This window comes from Malania oleifera, chromosome 4 (assembly GCF_029873635.1).
Source record: "Malania oleifera isolate guangnan ecotype guangnan chromosome 4, ASM2987363v1, whole genome shotgun sequence".
In the NCBI taxonomy this organism is placed as follows: Eukaryota; Viridiplantae; Streptophyta; class Magnoliopsida; order Santalales; family Ximeniaceae; genus Malania; species Malania oleifera.
In genome coordinates this window covers 98687666-98702017 of record NC_080420.1, presented here as the reverse complement: position 1 = coordinate 98702017, position 14352 = coordinate 98687666, and the positions used below count along the sequence as shown (strand labels likewise).

Below are 14352 nucleotides of genomic sequence, written 5' to 3'. Positions count from 1 at the left end.
GGAATCACATTTCTAGAGATCAGGTGCTTTGGTTAGAGACTCCTTTTGATGAGGAGGAGGTGAGGGGTGTAGTTTACGAGATGTATAGAGATAAGGCTATGGGTCTGGATGGTTTTAACTCGGCCCATTTTTTTTTTTTTTCAGGACTTTTAGGATATTATTAAGGATGACTTGCTTAAAGTTTTTGCTGAAATTTTTGGGGGAATGGGAGGCTGACCAAGAGCTTTAATTCCACTTTTATTACCCTTGTGCCTAAGAAATGTAGATACGTTAAGGTAGAGGATTTTTGACCTATGTCTAGTCTCTAGTGTTTATAAGATCATCACCAAAGTTCTGGCTAATAGGCTGAGTGCAGCGCTAGACAAGTTTATTTCTACGACTTAGAGTGCCTTTGTGGTGGGGGGGGGGGGGGGGGGTGATGAATTGTGGATGCTATTTTGGTGGCTATTGAGGTAGTGGAGGATATTCATTGGAGGAAGAATTGTGGATTCTATTTTTGAGAAGGCCTATGATATAATCAATTGGAGTTTTTTGGATAAACTTTTTGTGAAGAAGGGTTTTGGTGAGGGTTGGCGCAGGTGGTTAGGGGGTTTTTGTCTAATGTGTGGTTCTTTGTAGTAGTGAATAGTAACCTAAGTGCTGATTTAGGGCTTCAAGAGGTTTTAGATAAGGTGATCCACTTTCCTCTTTTATGTTCGTCGTATGAGCCAAAGTGTTCAGTAGAATGGTGGATAGGGCGTTGGAATGGGGGGTGGTGAGAGGGTTGGAAATGGGGAGAGAGGGAGTGGTAGTCTCTCCTCTCTAATTTGGAGATGATGTAATTTTATTTTTTAGATGATCACAACCCTTGTTTCACCTATGTTTTGGGTACCTCAACATTTTTGAGAGAATCTTAGGGCTTAAAATAAATATGGGAAGAAGTGGTTTAGCAAGTATTAATGTGTCTATTGGTTGAGTTAGGGAGGCGTGTTCTCTTGTGGGGTGTAGTATATTGGAGTAGCCCTTGACTTATCTTGGGGTCGTATTGGGGGGCAATCCTACACATGTGGAAGTTTGGAATCTAGTGGTGGTGAGAGTGGCTAAGAGGCTTGATGGTTGGAAGTGGGCTCTTTTTTTCTTATGGGTAGAATCACCCTCATCTAGACCTGTTTATTTAGTATACTGTTATGTTATTTGTCTGTTTTTAGGATTCCAGTGGGGGTTGGTAAGAAGATTGTTGAAATCATGAGGGATTTCTTGTGGTTCGGAGTTGGGGGTTTTAAGGATCATTAGTAAAGTGGGATGAGGTTTCTAGGTCTAAATTAGAGGGACGGTTTGGGTCTTGGAAATTTGATGTCTAAAGAACATCACCCTTTTAGCTAAGTGGTTATGACGTTTCCCCCTAGAATATCACTCCCTTTGGCATAGTGTGATCAAAAGCAAGTATGGGGTGGGTGAGAATGGGTGGGGTACCAATGTTAGTTTATGATGTTCATCACAGAGCCCATGGAGATCTATTTCTCAAATTTATCCTTTGTTTACGCCTCACATTAAATTTGTGGTGGAGATGGGTTCTCAGGTTTGACTTTGGAAAGATCCATGGTTGGGGAATGATGTTCTAGCCACTTTTTTTTTCTCGCCTCTTTCGTTTGAGCTTAGGAGCAAGGTAGTATTATTTCTTTCTTTGTGGTTGACTTGGGTAGCCCTCTGGTTTCATGGAACTTTCATTTTAGAAGATCTCTTAACGATTCTCTCTTGGAACTTCCATTCTTGCTGTTGTTATTGAATGACTGTCATCTTTCTTCAGCTGGGGATACTTGGTCTTGGGTTTGGGATAATTCGAGGGTTTATTCTTGTAAATTGTTTGAGTTTTTGATCCGTTTCAATTCTTGTTTTCCCCTATATTCATCTATTTGGAACTGGGAAGGCAAAAGCTCCCCCAAAATTTAAGTCTTTGATATCGTTGATTGTGCTTTGTAAAATCAACACTAATAACTTGTTGCAGATCAGGAAACCTATGAAGGCTTTATCTCCAGATGTTTGCATGTTACGCTATTTGAATTCTGAAACAGCACCCCATCTATTTTTACACTGTGACTATGCGTGGAGAATCTGGAATAATTTATTTGGTGCGATGGGAGAATCTTGGGTCTGCCCGGCGTTGGTGGAATTATTTTCTATTTCTTTTGAGAGCTTTGGTTGAAGGAAGGAGAGTGTTGCACTTTGGAAATGTAGTATTTTTGCTGTGTTGCTACAGTTAGAGCATTATGCACAAGTTTTTTCAGGGAGAAAATTGATTTGGCAGCTGGTTTGGGAGAAGGTTCATGACATGGCTTCTTTATGGTGTGTTGGTTTTAGTTGCTTTTAGGGGAGTTAGCTTTTTGGAGGTTCAGTGAGAATGGAGGAATCTTTTCCTCTGAATATTGCATATTTTTTTTATTTTTTTTTGCAGTTTCCGTTTTATTAGTTCATTTTTTCTAGATTTTCCCAGGACTTTGATGCTAGAAGTCTTTTTATTCTTTTTTTTTTTTTTTGTAAATTCTCCTCTTATCAATGAAATCTCTTCTTTTGCTATAAAAAAAAATTTGTTCTGATAGGGTTTTATCGTCTTCACTAGCTGGGTGTGGAGGTCTTAGAGAGGTCTTTAACTTGTTTAAGATTTCCTTTAGGTGGTAATCCTTGATCTTTAAGATTTTGGGATCCTATGGTGACTAAAGTGGCCAGGCACTTGGATAGGTGGAAAGGTGCTTTACTCTCTTTAGGGGGTCTATCATCCTCATTTAGGCATTTCTCTCTCTCTAATGGCCCTATTATCTTAATAGTGCTCATTCCTCTGATTTTTTTTTCTTGTAATGTTGGAGGATTTTTGGCCTTCTGATTGTACATACATTCTTTTTCTAATTAAAAAAAATTGTTGAGGGTAGTGATTTCTGATATGTGGGGAAGTGCTGTCAGTCGAAATGGGCCGTTACACCTTGTAATGTTATGGTGACTTCTACTACAGCTGTGAATTTCATTCGTACCACTTTGGTGGTGCAAAGTGGGATTGGAGCCTTGATTTTTCATTAACAGTCTTTATGCTACATTGACTTTTATTTAAACCATGACACCAAAAGGCAATCTTTGTCCAACAAATTCAGTGATGCAAAGCAGTGGCTTAGTAAGACTTTGTAATTTGAAATTGAAAACTGTCAGTCTTAAGTGTCCAATGGAAGCTCATCCTCACTCTGATTAACAGGAACAGTAGCACATCAACCGGTGAAAAAACACATGTATGCAAATTTTTTGTTCTAATAAGTACACCCACATTGAATCATTATATCACCGACTGAAAATATAGATGTTGTTGAATGAATTCGCCTAGTAACTTGAGTTTTAATCGGCTCAAGCTCTAGCTTAGTAGCTTTGAGCTCTGGCTGAAATTCCTCTTTTATCTAAATTTAAAATTTTTAGCTTGGAACTTGAAAGATACACAATGTGAGCCATCCATTCCTAATGCTTTTGCGTTGTCTTAATATCATATGATAGCAGCATAACCATAATTGTTTCCTCATAGGCTTTCTTAAGTAGTCCAAAATGTTCAGTTAAACAACTTAAACTCCTGTGATGCTGTTGTAACTTGTAATACTCATCTGAAACATTGTAAATATGAGCCAAATGACTTGAGTATAACAACTGGATTTACGCCGAAAGCTCTTCACAAGGTCAAGATGAGATCATGAGAGCATATATCAGCAATATTAAGATCCATAAAATTCCGTTACTAATTGAGAATTTGAGCATTCTCCTATTCTATTTATTTTTTTAAATTTAAATATTCATTTTTTATCATCCCTCTTAGGACTTAGGAGAACATCAGCCAAATAAGTTGCTTACCTTTACAGGCTTAAACTTTTGCAGATAATTGTGACTGTTTAATTTGCATACAGTAATTTGTTGAGGTAGTCCATAAGAAATAATGGGCCTCGTCTCCATAAGCAGTCAAAGAGCACCATCTTTTTTTGGTAAAAAAAGAAGATAAATTAAGAGAGAGCATACAATCAGAGTGAGGACACTAAATCCTCAAAAAGAAAATGGAAAAGAAAAATTAAAAACCAAAATAAAATAAATAAAAATAAAAGGAAAACTAAAATTAAGAGCTCCACCTTCTTACAATGATGGCTACTGTTTGTAGACACCAAGCACCACCATATTTTTAATACTGCAGAAAACAGCCCCCCTGAGACCCGTTAATGCTGCCTACACCACATCAAAATAGATCAACAGAGCAGCTGGCTTTTGTGAGCATAAGAAAAACGGCCCATGTGGTTGCAGAAATGTTCATAAACTAACTTGAAATAGCAAGCACAATTGAACGCACAGAGCAAGATAAATGATGTGTTACCATTAAACAGGTGTGCAGCCTTGCAACTTGCAAGCGTCTGCTTAATGCCTGTTATAACAGCGTAGGGAAGCTTCATTGCACCAAACTGAACTCAGACATGACAGCTAGTAGTCTGAACAGTGGCCAACACTACAAACGTTACAAAACAAGCACCTTAAAAGATACTGCTGGAAACAGTGTTTGTAGCCTAGCTCTGGATTTCAAACCTTAGAAACAGCAGCAGACACACTCAGCAAGAGGAGGGTACCCATCTGGAGCAGAGATCATAACTCTCTTCTTGAGTATTAAAGTTGGCAATGATGGTTGCTTGTGTTTGCAATCACTGTTCAGGTTTCCTGTAGAAAATAGTCTAATGGTCATTGAGGCCAAAAAAATATTGGAAGAAGGGAAAGAAAACGAAAATAAGTGAAGAAGAAAAGGTGAAGAGAGAGAGATTGTAGGAGGGAGGAAAGAAATCAATATGTATCTCCATCTTACAGATATATTTATACTAGAAATAATGAGAGATTACAATGATGCCCTTAATAAAAGTAAATAAGTAGTTATTGATACATTTTTAGTTATTATGGTGCGCTCTAGTCTTTTCATTTATCCAATGTATGATACTTGTGTACAGGTTTGAGAAACAAGATGGGGTTGTCTTGATGGCAACAACTAGAAGTCTTAAGCAAATTGATCAAGCTTTACAGCGGCCTGGTCGGATGGATAGAATATTTCATCTTCAACGGCCAACTGATGCCGAAAGGGAGAAAATATTACGCATTTCTGCAGAGGAAACCATGGATGATCAGCTCATTGACTTTGTAGACTGGAGAAAGGTAAAGATGGCCAAGTGCACTTTCTTTGTTATTTGCTCATGCATATTAGATGTTATCTTGACCAATAAACTTATCTTCCTAATTCTAATAATAATTCACATGCTACTGCAATTGGTTATTATTTTAGCAGTGTTGTAGCTACTTTTTATGTCTAGCACTTTCTCTTTTAAGGAACATGCTTACATCTACTGCTCTAATTATGGGATTGAGTTCTTGAAATATGTTTGAAAGGTTTTGGTTAGCAACTTAGTATTTACCTTACATTGTGGATGGTAACCACATCTTCACGTGGTTATATGCTTGAAACATTATTAATTAAAATGGAGCACAACTGTCTGCATCACACTAGCTTTTAGGGTTTACGTTCTCCTCTATAAAACTCATGTCCTAATCCAAGATGGAGGGTTTAGTGAAACACTTTGGAAAATTAGGGCTGAGTGCATTCAGGTTGTTGTCCTCTTCTTTAAATCTAGTTTCTTGCCTATTCTCAATTTTCTACTTCTCTTCTTCTTTCTTGCCTCCTTTCTCCTTTCTTTGATTCAGGTGTTGAATTCTGGAAGTTTGCTTCTAGTACATGGTGCTATCTTTTGTTTCTAATATGCTTTGTTACCTCAGCAATTTCCTTCAACTTACAGATCAAGGGATTTCTTGGCACGTTCCCTTGGTTAGAAGCGTCTTTGATTGGTTAACTGGCCAATTTATAGAATTTTATGGTAGCTTGTACAAAATCCAATATCGGAATGATCCCAAGTGGATCCTAGATAAAAATGATAGATTTGCGGTCAGGTCCTATTGCAGAAGGGCAGCAACCTGCAACAACTTACCTGGATGCCCATCTGGACAACCACATCCCTACAAAGGTTGCTTTATTTTTGTGAGAAGCAACTCTTGAAAAGATTCTTACAGTTCTTAACCTGCAGAAAATGGGCTGCTGCTTGTTAAGAGGTGCTTCTTGTGTTTGAAAAATTCTTAATTGATTGATCACATCCTCAAGTACTGGTTGAAGGATTTTATAAAACATTCCCTTGGTTAGAAATGTCTCTGATTGGGAAATGAGCCACCTTATGGAATTTTATGGCTGCTTGTACAAATTCATCATCAGGATACTTCCAATAATCCAAAGTGGATCCTGGTTAAAGGGTAGATTTATGTTAGATCCTTTTACAGTTACCTTACTCCATCTGAAGCAACTAGCAACAACTTCCCTTGGGAACCCAACTTGAAAACAGCAGTGCCCAGGAAAGTTGCTTTCTTTGTGTAGGAAGCAATGGTTGGGAAGATTCTAACCCTTGCTAACCTGCAGAAAAGTGGGTGTTTGGATAATGCTGAGTCTGTTGACTAGATCCACCTGCACAGACCCTGGACGAAGAACATTTGGAACGTGGTCACTTCTTTGTCCAGGCAGCAGTGAGTCACTGCCCGATCAGTGGAGGGAGAGTTATGGGTCTGGAAAGGTATTTTATCCAACAAGCGTAGGAAAGCTTTTGATGGTTCAGCTACATCCTTCCATATTAGTAAAGATCATTGGATTGGTAGTTGGATTGCTGATTTGATGAGTTGACATGTTGTGAATGATTCTCTTGTAGTTCTCTACTTTTTTAACACTCTGTTAGTGTGGGTATCTTTTTGTTTTGTTTGTACTTGGTTGGCATCCCCTTGATGTTCTTCAACAATTTTTTTTTTTCACTGATAGATGACACAGAACTGTTGTGGATGATGGGTTCCATTTTTTGTAGCATGCATCCTTTGCACTTTCTGCCTTTGGTTTGCTAACCCTGCAGCATGGGAATCTACTAACCTCTGACAAACACTCCTGTAATGCTCAATGATATGACACCCAGCAAGACAAGGAAGTCACCTTTTCTTTTTCATTGTTCACACTGCTATGTTCATATTGCTTTCATTTAGGCTTGTCTCTCTATCCCTATTTATTGATTTATTTATTTATTTTTTTAAATTACAGGGGTAGACTGGGTAGCTAGTAGTATTGAAAGAGCCATGAGAGATTTTATTTGCCCTAGGGTTGGGGAGGAGAAGGATCATTTGGTTAGTTGGGAGGTGGTTTGTAGGTCTAAGGAAGAGGGGTTTGTGTCTTTGTATGTTGTTGTCCAAAAGCATTGTTATGATGGTAAGTGGCCATGGTGGTTTCACTTGGAGGAGAATTCCCTTGGGCACAAAGTTATTAAAAGTAAATTTGGCACGTGGGAAAGAATGGGTGGGTTGCAAATATGGAAATAAGATGTTCCTTTGAGAGTCCTTGGATGTGTATCTCGCAGATTTATTCTCTTTTTATCCCTTTTTACCACTTTTATTGTTGGGAATGGATTGTGTTCATTTTTGAGAAGATATTTGGGTGGGGAATTGTGTGCTTTTCATTTCTTTTCCTTGCCTCTATCCCCTGTGGTCATAGTGCAATGGTTTTATTTCCCCGTTTTTAATCACTAGTGGGGATAACTTCTCTTTGGATTTCCATTTTTGTAGTTCTCTTAATGAGTTGTGTTCGTTTGAGGGTTTCCCCTCCTTTCAGTAGGAAGGACACTCGGTTGCAGGTTCTGGATTCATTGGGGGATGCTTGTAAATCTTTCTGATTGAGGAAACATGTCCTTTGCACTCAAGGTCTTAAACTTCGATTAGAACTAAAATTTCAAAGCTCCAGAAGTATAGAAATTTCTATGGGAATTTTGATTTTGATTTGAAAAAACAATGGATATTAGTAGTAAGAATGGAATTCTTTTATTAAACTTTAGAAATGGTTAATAGACATAACAATGTAAGTTTTAGGACTAATAGATTGTAAATTAAATACATCTATGTTGTGTGTGAGGTGCAATAATTGTAGTATAATATGCATGTTAAACATACTTGTGAAATAATATATGTATTAAACATATTCTGTTAGTCTATGTGAGATTCATAAATCAATCAAATATTAATTATTTTGCAATATTGCAAATGAAGACAATTTAGACATGAATGGTTAAAAAAAATTTTTTGTTGCAAGTTTATTATTATTTTTATACAATTTCAAAAGCCTTTGTAATAAATTTTTGTTTCAATAAAAATGAGATAAATTAAGAGGGGAATTTCACTTTTGTGTCTAAAATCATATTTGGATTCTGAGGAAATTGCTTTCTATGGTTAAAATTTCAAGATTTTGATAAATTTCAGATGATTCTTTGAAATTTTGACGGAGATTATGTAAGACAGAAATCGACTTATTTCAATTTTGATGGTAAAGGAAAGCAGAAATTTTGACAGAAAGTTTGACAGTTTTGTGGAAATTTAAGACCATGTTTGCACTTCATTGTAGTATTTGGAAGGCCAGAGTTCCTTAGTAGATCAAGGCTTTCATTGGTGGTTGGTTCTTAATAGAGTTAGCACAAACAATCTTTTGTGGAGTAGGAGACCTTCCAAGGCTTTATCTCCAAATATGTGTACTCTTTGGTTTGAAAAATATGTTTTTCATTCATGTTTCTTTTTTGTGTAGGGTTTGAAATAAGTTGTTTGGCATTTTCGAGAAAGTTGGGATGGCCTTGATTTGCTGGAGATTTGTTATATATATTTTTTTACAAGCTTTTGTAGGCGTTGAGATGGTTCGGCTTTGTGGAAGTGTTTAGTTTTTCTGTTTTGTGGGATATTTTGTTGGAGCAGAATGTTCATTTTTTTAAGGAGAAGATGTCTTGGCTTTAACTTTGGGTTAGGATTTAGTGTGTGGCTTTTTTATGGGGTTTAGCTGCCAGGCGCTTTAAGGGGGTGTGTTTTTGAGATTCACAGTGTGGCTTTGATTGTAATTTTTTCTTCTCTCCTCTTTTCCTTTGTAGGAGGATTTCTTGTTCTGCTTTTTTACATTCTTCGGTCATTAGTGTTGATGCTTGATATACATTGTTGGCTCACAACCTAGCAGCTAAACCTTTTATGTAAAGTAGTAACCTAACATGGTACGGAGTTATGGTTGCCAGGAGGTCTGGGGTTCTAGTCTTGTTGTCCTGTTTGTTATTTGGTGGTTAAAAATTATCTCATTCCTTGTAATGGGTGTTATTTATCATTTGTTTATCTCTTCACTTGCAATTGGGCTTTACCTGTGGGAGAGTGTGAAAGGTGTTGTTGGCACACAACCTAACAGCTGAAGCTTTCAGATAAAGTGGTAATCTGAAAATTAAGGATCTCATCTTTTTCAATAAGAAAAGATCACACCCTTTGTTCTTCACATTGTCTGGCCTCACTCCAAGTTAAGTGCAGAGCGCCTCAGTTTTACATGGAAGAGCACCGTACAAATGTTTTTTGCTTATGGTCTATTTTTGTGTTGACATGCTTAAATGATGAGAATTTTGAGGTTTTTATATTTGTTTTACTTTTTAATATTTCTCTCGCTTCTGTTGCATTACATCTGCCGATTTATGGTGTGGGAATGACTTCTTGTTGAACTAGATGTTATACAGCCAATGGTGTTGTAAAATTTCTCTGAAATGGCTCTTCGAAACCTAGATAAATTCAGGCCAAATCATGTGGACATGGTACAAATGTACTGTTTGGAGATTGGCCAGAAATATGAGGTATGACTTTTTCTTAAAGGGATGCAACTCACTCAGACTCTGTTTGGAACTTTGAAAATATTAGAGAAAAGAAAGGAAAATATGAGGGAATGCACTTTTTTCAGGTTTGATTACCAAAGACAATAAAATATTTAGCAAATCAATGAAAAAAAAATTTGATTTTACACATCATTAACATTTTATTCTTAATTTTTAATCATATTTGACCAAATTTTCATTTTTAATAGAACTTGATATTGAGAGAATTCCAAATGGAACATAAATTTCTTTCTTATTTTTCCTTCCTTTGCTATCTTCAAACAAAATCTTTGCCCTAAAGGGAGCCTTAGGAAAGTAAAGAGAGTTGAAAAATAACATTGGGAGTTAGAACACTCTCGCTTCAATCCTAAAGAGGAAAGGGAGCAAGAAATATGTTGTCGCAGGCTGGAAAAGGATGCCCCGAAAAAGGAAAAACTCTTGAATGCAACTTGGAACAACCCTCTAAAAAGGTTCTGGTGCCTGCTTACCAAAGTAATCATCTTAACCCTTCATTGAGAATTAATAAGGGCTGTAAATCTGTTGAGGAAAATCAGACAATTTTGAAAATCATGCTGTTAGCCTATTGCCTATGCTGCTTGCCAAAGTAATTATCTTAACCCTTCACTGAGAATTAATAAGGACTGTCAATCTGTTGAGGAAAATCATACAATTTTGAAAATCGTGCTGTAGGTCTATCGCTATGGTTAAGGGTTTGGATTTTTTATTCATGTATGATGAAAAGGTGTTAACTAACGAGGTTTTTGTACGTGGACACTGTTAGGAAAGTGGTTTTTTGGGTCATATAGGTAAGGCTTCTAGCTCTGATGGTTTCAATATAGATTTTTTGAGGAGTGCTAGTATATGGCAGAGGTTTATTTACACCGTTCATGAGTTCTATGTTAATGGTCTGATCGGTAAAAGCAGTTACTTTACTTAATTGCCTTAGTTCCCAAGAAAGACCATCTTATTAAGGTGAACAATTTTAGGTACATTAAATCTTTGCAAAGGTTCTAGCTGATAGGATGAGTGTTTTCTTGGAAGATATCTCTAAAAATTGACCTTGTTGATTTTTTCCCCTTCTATTCCTCCTTTTCTTTTCTTATGGGTTGGGGATGGGGGTGTTAAAGAAGCAAGTTCTACCACGTATTCAAAAATGCACAAGAAAATGCTTAGTGTACTTCGTTTTCTAGAGGGCATCCCCAGCCACAAGGCTCCCTGCTTTGCAAGAGTAGGGGGAGGGTAGTATCTAGTATGCAGCCTTACCCTTGCTTTTATGCTGAGAAGCCGTTCCTTGGACTCGAACCTGTGAGTTTGTGACCAACCAGTCACAAAGGAGCAATCTTGCTGTTGATCCAAGGCTTGCCCTCACTTCATTTGCTAATAGAAAATTATTTTATTTCTTGCTGCAGTAACAGATGGCCTTCTTGTACTCATTTTCAGAGTAGTTTAGTTATTGGCGTGCTAACGCTGGTTGAACATTGATTAAATGTTTCTTATGACGTGACATCAATGTTACTTCACAATTTAACAGTTGAAATTCTTGTGCATCCTTGCATTTAATTACTATTTTTTAAAATCCTAGTAAAATTCTTGTCATACATCAATATTTTTGTGGTTCAGGTTGCAGAGAAGACAGCTCTTCTACGGCCTATAGAGCTGAAACTTGTTCCTGTAGCCTTGGAGGGTTGTGCTTTCAGAAGCAAATTTCTCGACACGGATGAACTCATGAGTTATTGTAGCTGGTTTGCGGTAAGAAATAACTTATTACATTACCTAGTTGACATATACTGTTGCCAGTTATTGTATCTGTTAATTTCTATTTTGTTGTGATTCTCTTTATAATCTGAACTGGTGTAGGAAGTGGAAATTTGGTTTGTTACAGTAGTGTTGTTTAAAAAAAAAAAAAAAGAATAGTAAAATGGTATTCACATTGTGTTATTGGTTTTTTCCTTCTTGAATTTGCAGTTGAGCAAATATATTAGCAGGGAAATAGTTGTGTTTCTTTTTAGAACCTGAATCTTTCTGGCATAAGGTAATGCATTGTATGGGCTTCACCTGACGGTTGGATACAGCAAGAAGTAATGTGACACATCCAAGCCCTCAGGAATTTATTTCTCAGATTTATGATCTTGTGTTAAAGCTTGATGTACATTGTTGGCTGATAACCTAGCAGCTTAAGCTTTTAGGTAACATGGTGGTCTAACATGGTATCAGAGCTATGGCTGCCATGAGTTCTTGGGTTCTAGTCTTATTACCCATGTTTATTGTGCGGTTTTAAAAATTATGTTGTTCCCAATAATAGGTATTATTTATCATTTGTTTTTCTCCACATGCAATTGGATCGCATGACATGGGGAGTGTTATACATTTTTGGTTCACAACTTGACAGCTTAGGTTTTTAGGTAATATGTTAACATCTACTATAGTGAGGTATAAGTTTGTAATTGAGATGCTATTTTGAGAGGTATCTTGTTCCAAATATTAAGTATTATTAATCATTTGTTTCTCTCCATGCGCAATCTGACGGCATGAGCGAGGAGTGTTAAAGCTTGATATACATTGTTGCTCCACAACTTAACAGCTTATGCTTTCTGGTAATTTGTTAATCTAACATCTTCTATAGTGAGGTATGAAGTTTGCAATTGAGATGACGTTTGTTTTGAGAGGGTAATTGGTTGGCAATGCAACTATTTTATTTTTTCTCTTTTGGTTTGCCTAATCTCCATATTGCTCCCTTTTCTTTCTTATGCAAAGGACTATGATTCCTAGAAACTTGAATGAGAGGGAGACTGGTGATCTTGTTGCTGGATTCGTTCTGTTTTCTTTTGGGGAGTGATTGAATATGTTGAGTCTTTTCTTCTTTGAGGGATTTTTCTTGCAAGTTTTTCTTTATCCACTTGAGTTATGATCCTGCTGCTCATTTTCATATGCATTAGTTTTTCTGGATAACTGAGTTTCCTTCTAAAACCATGGGTTTCACAATGATTGCTTTTCTTAATAGGATCATAATAATGATTTGCTTCCGAACAGGGAGTCAAATAAAGCATCGTCCTCAAACATGTGTGCGCGCACTTTTTTAGTGGAGTGGGAATACCAGAGACCAGCTCTCATTTTCTTGTTGATGCAAATCGGTGTAAGAATATAAGAAAAGTTCAGAAATAAAGACTGAGATTTCAGAATAGTGTTTTAGCTACCTTTCTTTGACTCAAGCAACTACTAAGTCCGTAAAATAATAAAGAGATGACTGCTGTGAATTTCAGTTCAGAAAATAAGACAATTTCTAGGCAGAACAGCAATGTAATCCTCAAATCAGTATCTGTTTTGGCACTGTTTCGCAATGGTAACTGTGGCTTTCTTCTAGCCTCTCTTGCCGTTAGCAGTGATGGAGGGACTCGTAGGCACTGCAGTTCGAACCCTCAAAACCCTAGCCTCCAAATCTTCACAGCCCTAGCTGATCTGGAGCTTGGCTTTGGAGAGAAATCTTCTCAACGATAAATGCCAAAAACCTGCTGGAAAAGTGGCTGAAGACTCCTATTTGTACTATGCCTAAGGCTTTCATGAGAAGCCAACTCCTATTTTGCACATAACCCCCTCTATAAACCACTTATCTTCTAGAGCCCCACAAAAACAACTCCCGTTACATAAATACCCATGAATATTACAAGATGACCCCCAAAGCTAATTTGATCAAAATAAACCCCAAAATTCTGAAATTACAAAATATCCCTAGCACTCATACATAACAGCACGTGACATACACAGAAAATTAAATTAAGATTGCAGAATTGCATCATTTCCCCCTTTTTAGAAAGGACTTGCCTCTGTGCGAGTTGTCGTCTTTGCTGCATGGCACATGTCAGGGTCAATCTTCTTGCTTGCCTATCCATGAATTCTGATAATCAGGTGTGTCAGCCCATTTTACCAAGAATCTGAAATATTTCCAGCCTCAGTCTTCACTTCTTGCACATGTATGACATCCTCCTTGCTAGAAGTGACTTTGATGGAGTTCTTGCACTCAGAACTTTGTATATAGCCATGGAATGGGTACTAATCAGCCACAATAAAGATTGGTGATACATCCAAGCCATAAGGGAGTTCAACTTCATTGGTATTTTCTCCAAATTTGCAGAACTTTGCATGGTCCAATCTTTCGATTTTTCATCGTGTGGTAAGCCCCTGCTCGAAATCTCTTCTTCTGAAGGAAAACGATCATCCAATCACCAAGAAGATACTACTTGAGCCACCTATGTTCATTGGTAGCTTCCTTGTGGAGTTAGTTCACACATTCAAGCCTCCACCGATCTCCTTCTTGGACCTCATTTAAGTTTTCAGCCTAAGCAATAGCATCATCACTAGGGCTTGGCTGGTTAGAGACATTTGTGTGATTAACAACCTGATTCAGATTTCTACCATACACCACCTGAAGAGATTTTGACCTGTTGATCTGTTAATGGTGCTATTATATGCAAATTCAGCATATGGTAAGATCAAATCCAATTGCTAAAAGTTGTCCTTTGCAGGGCACAACAATAAATTCTCCAAACTTCTGTTTGCCACCTCAGTTTGCCCATCTGTTTGAGGGTGATTAGCATTGCTGTAC

The 14352-nt window shown here is 37.2% G+C and overlaps 1 protein-coding gene across 1 annotated transcript in view; it reads left to right on the top strand.

The window, feature by feature from the left end:
* Positions 1-14352, top strand: part of LOC131154130 (probable inactive ATP-dependent zinc metalloprotease FTSHI 5, chloroplastic) — a 136125-nt gene that overhangs the window by 66173 nt on the left and 55600 nt on the right. The window contains exons 10-11 of the mRNA XM_058106666.1: positions 4980-5181; positions 11373-11501. Of these exons, the coding sequence (XP_057962649.1) occupies positions 4980-5181; positions 11373-11501 (331 nt within the window). The remainder of the gene's footprint in view (positions 1-4979; positions 5182-11372; positions 11502-14352) is intronic.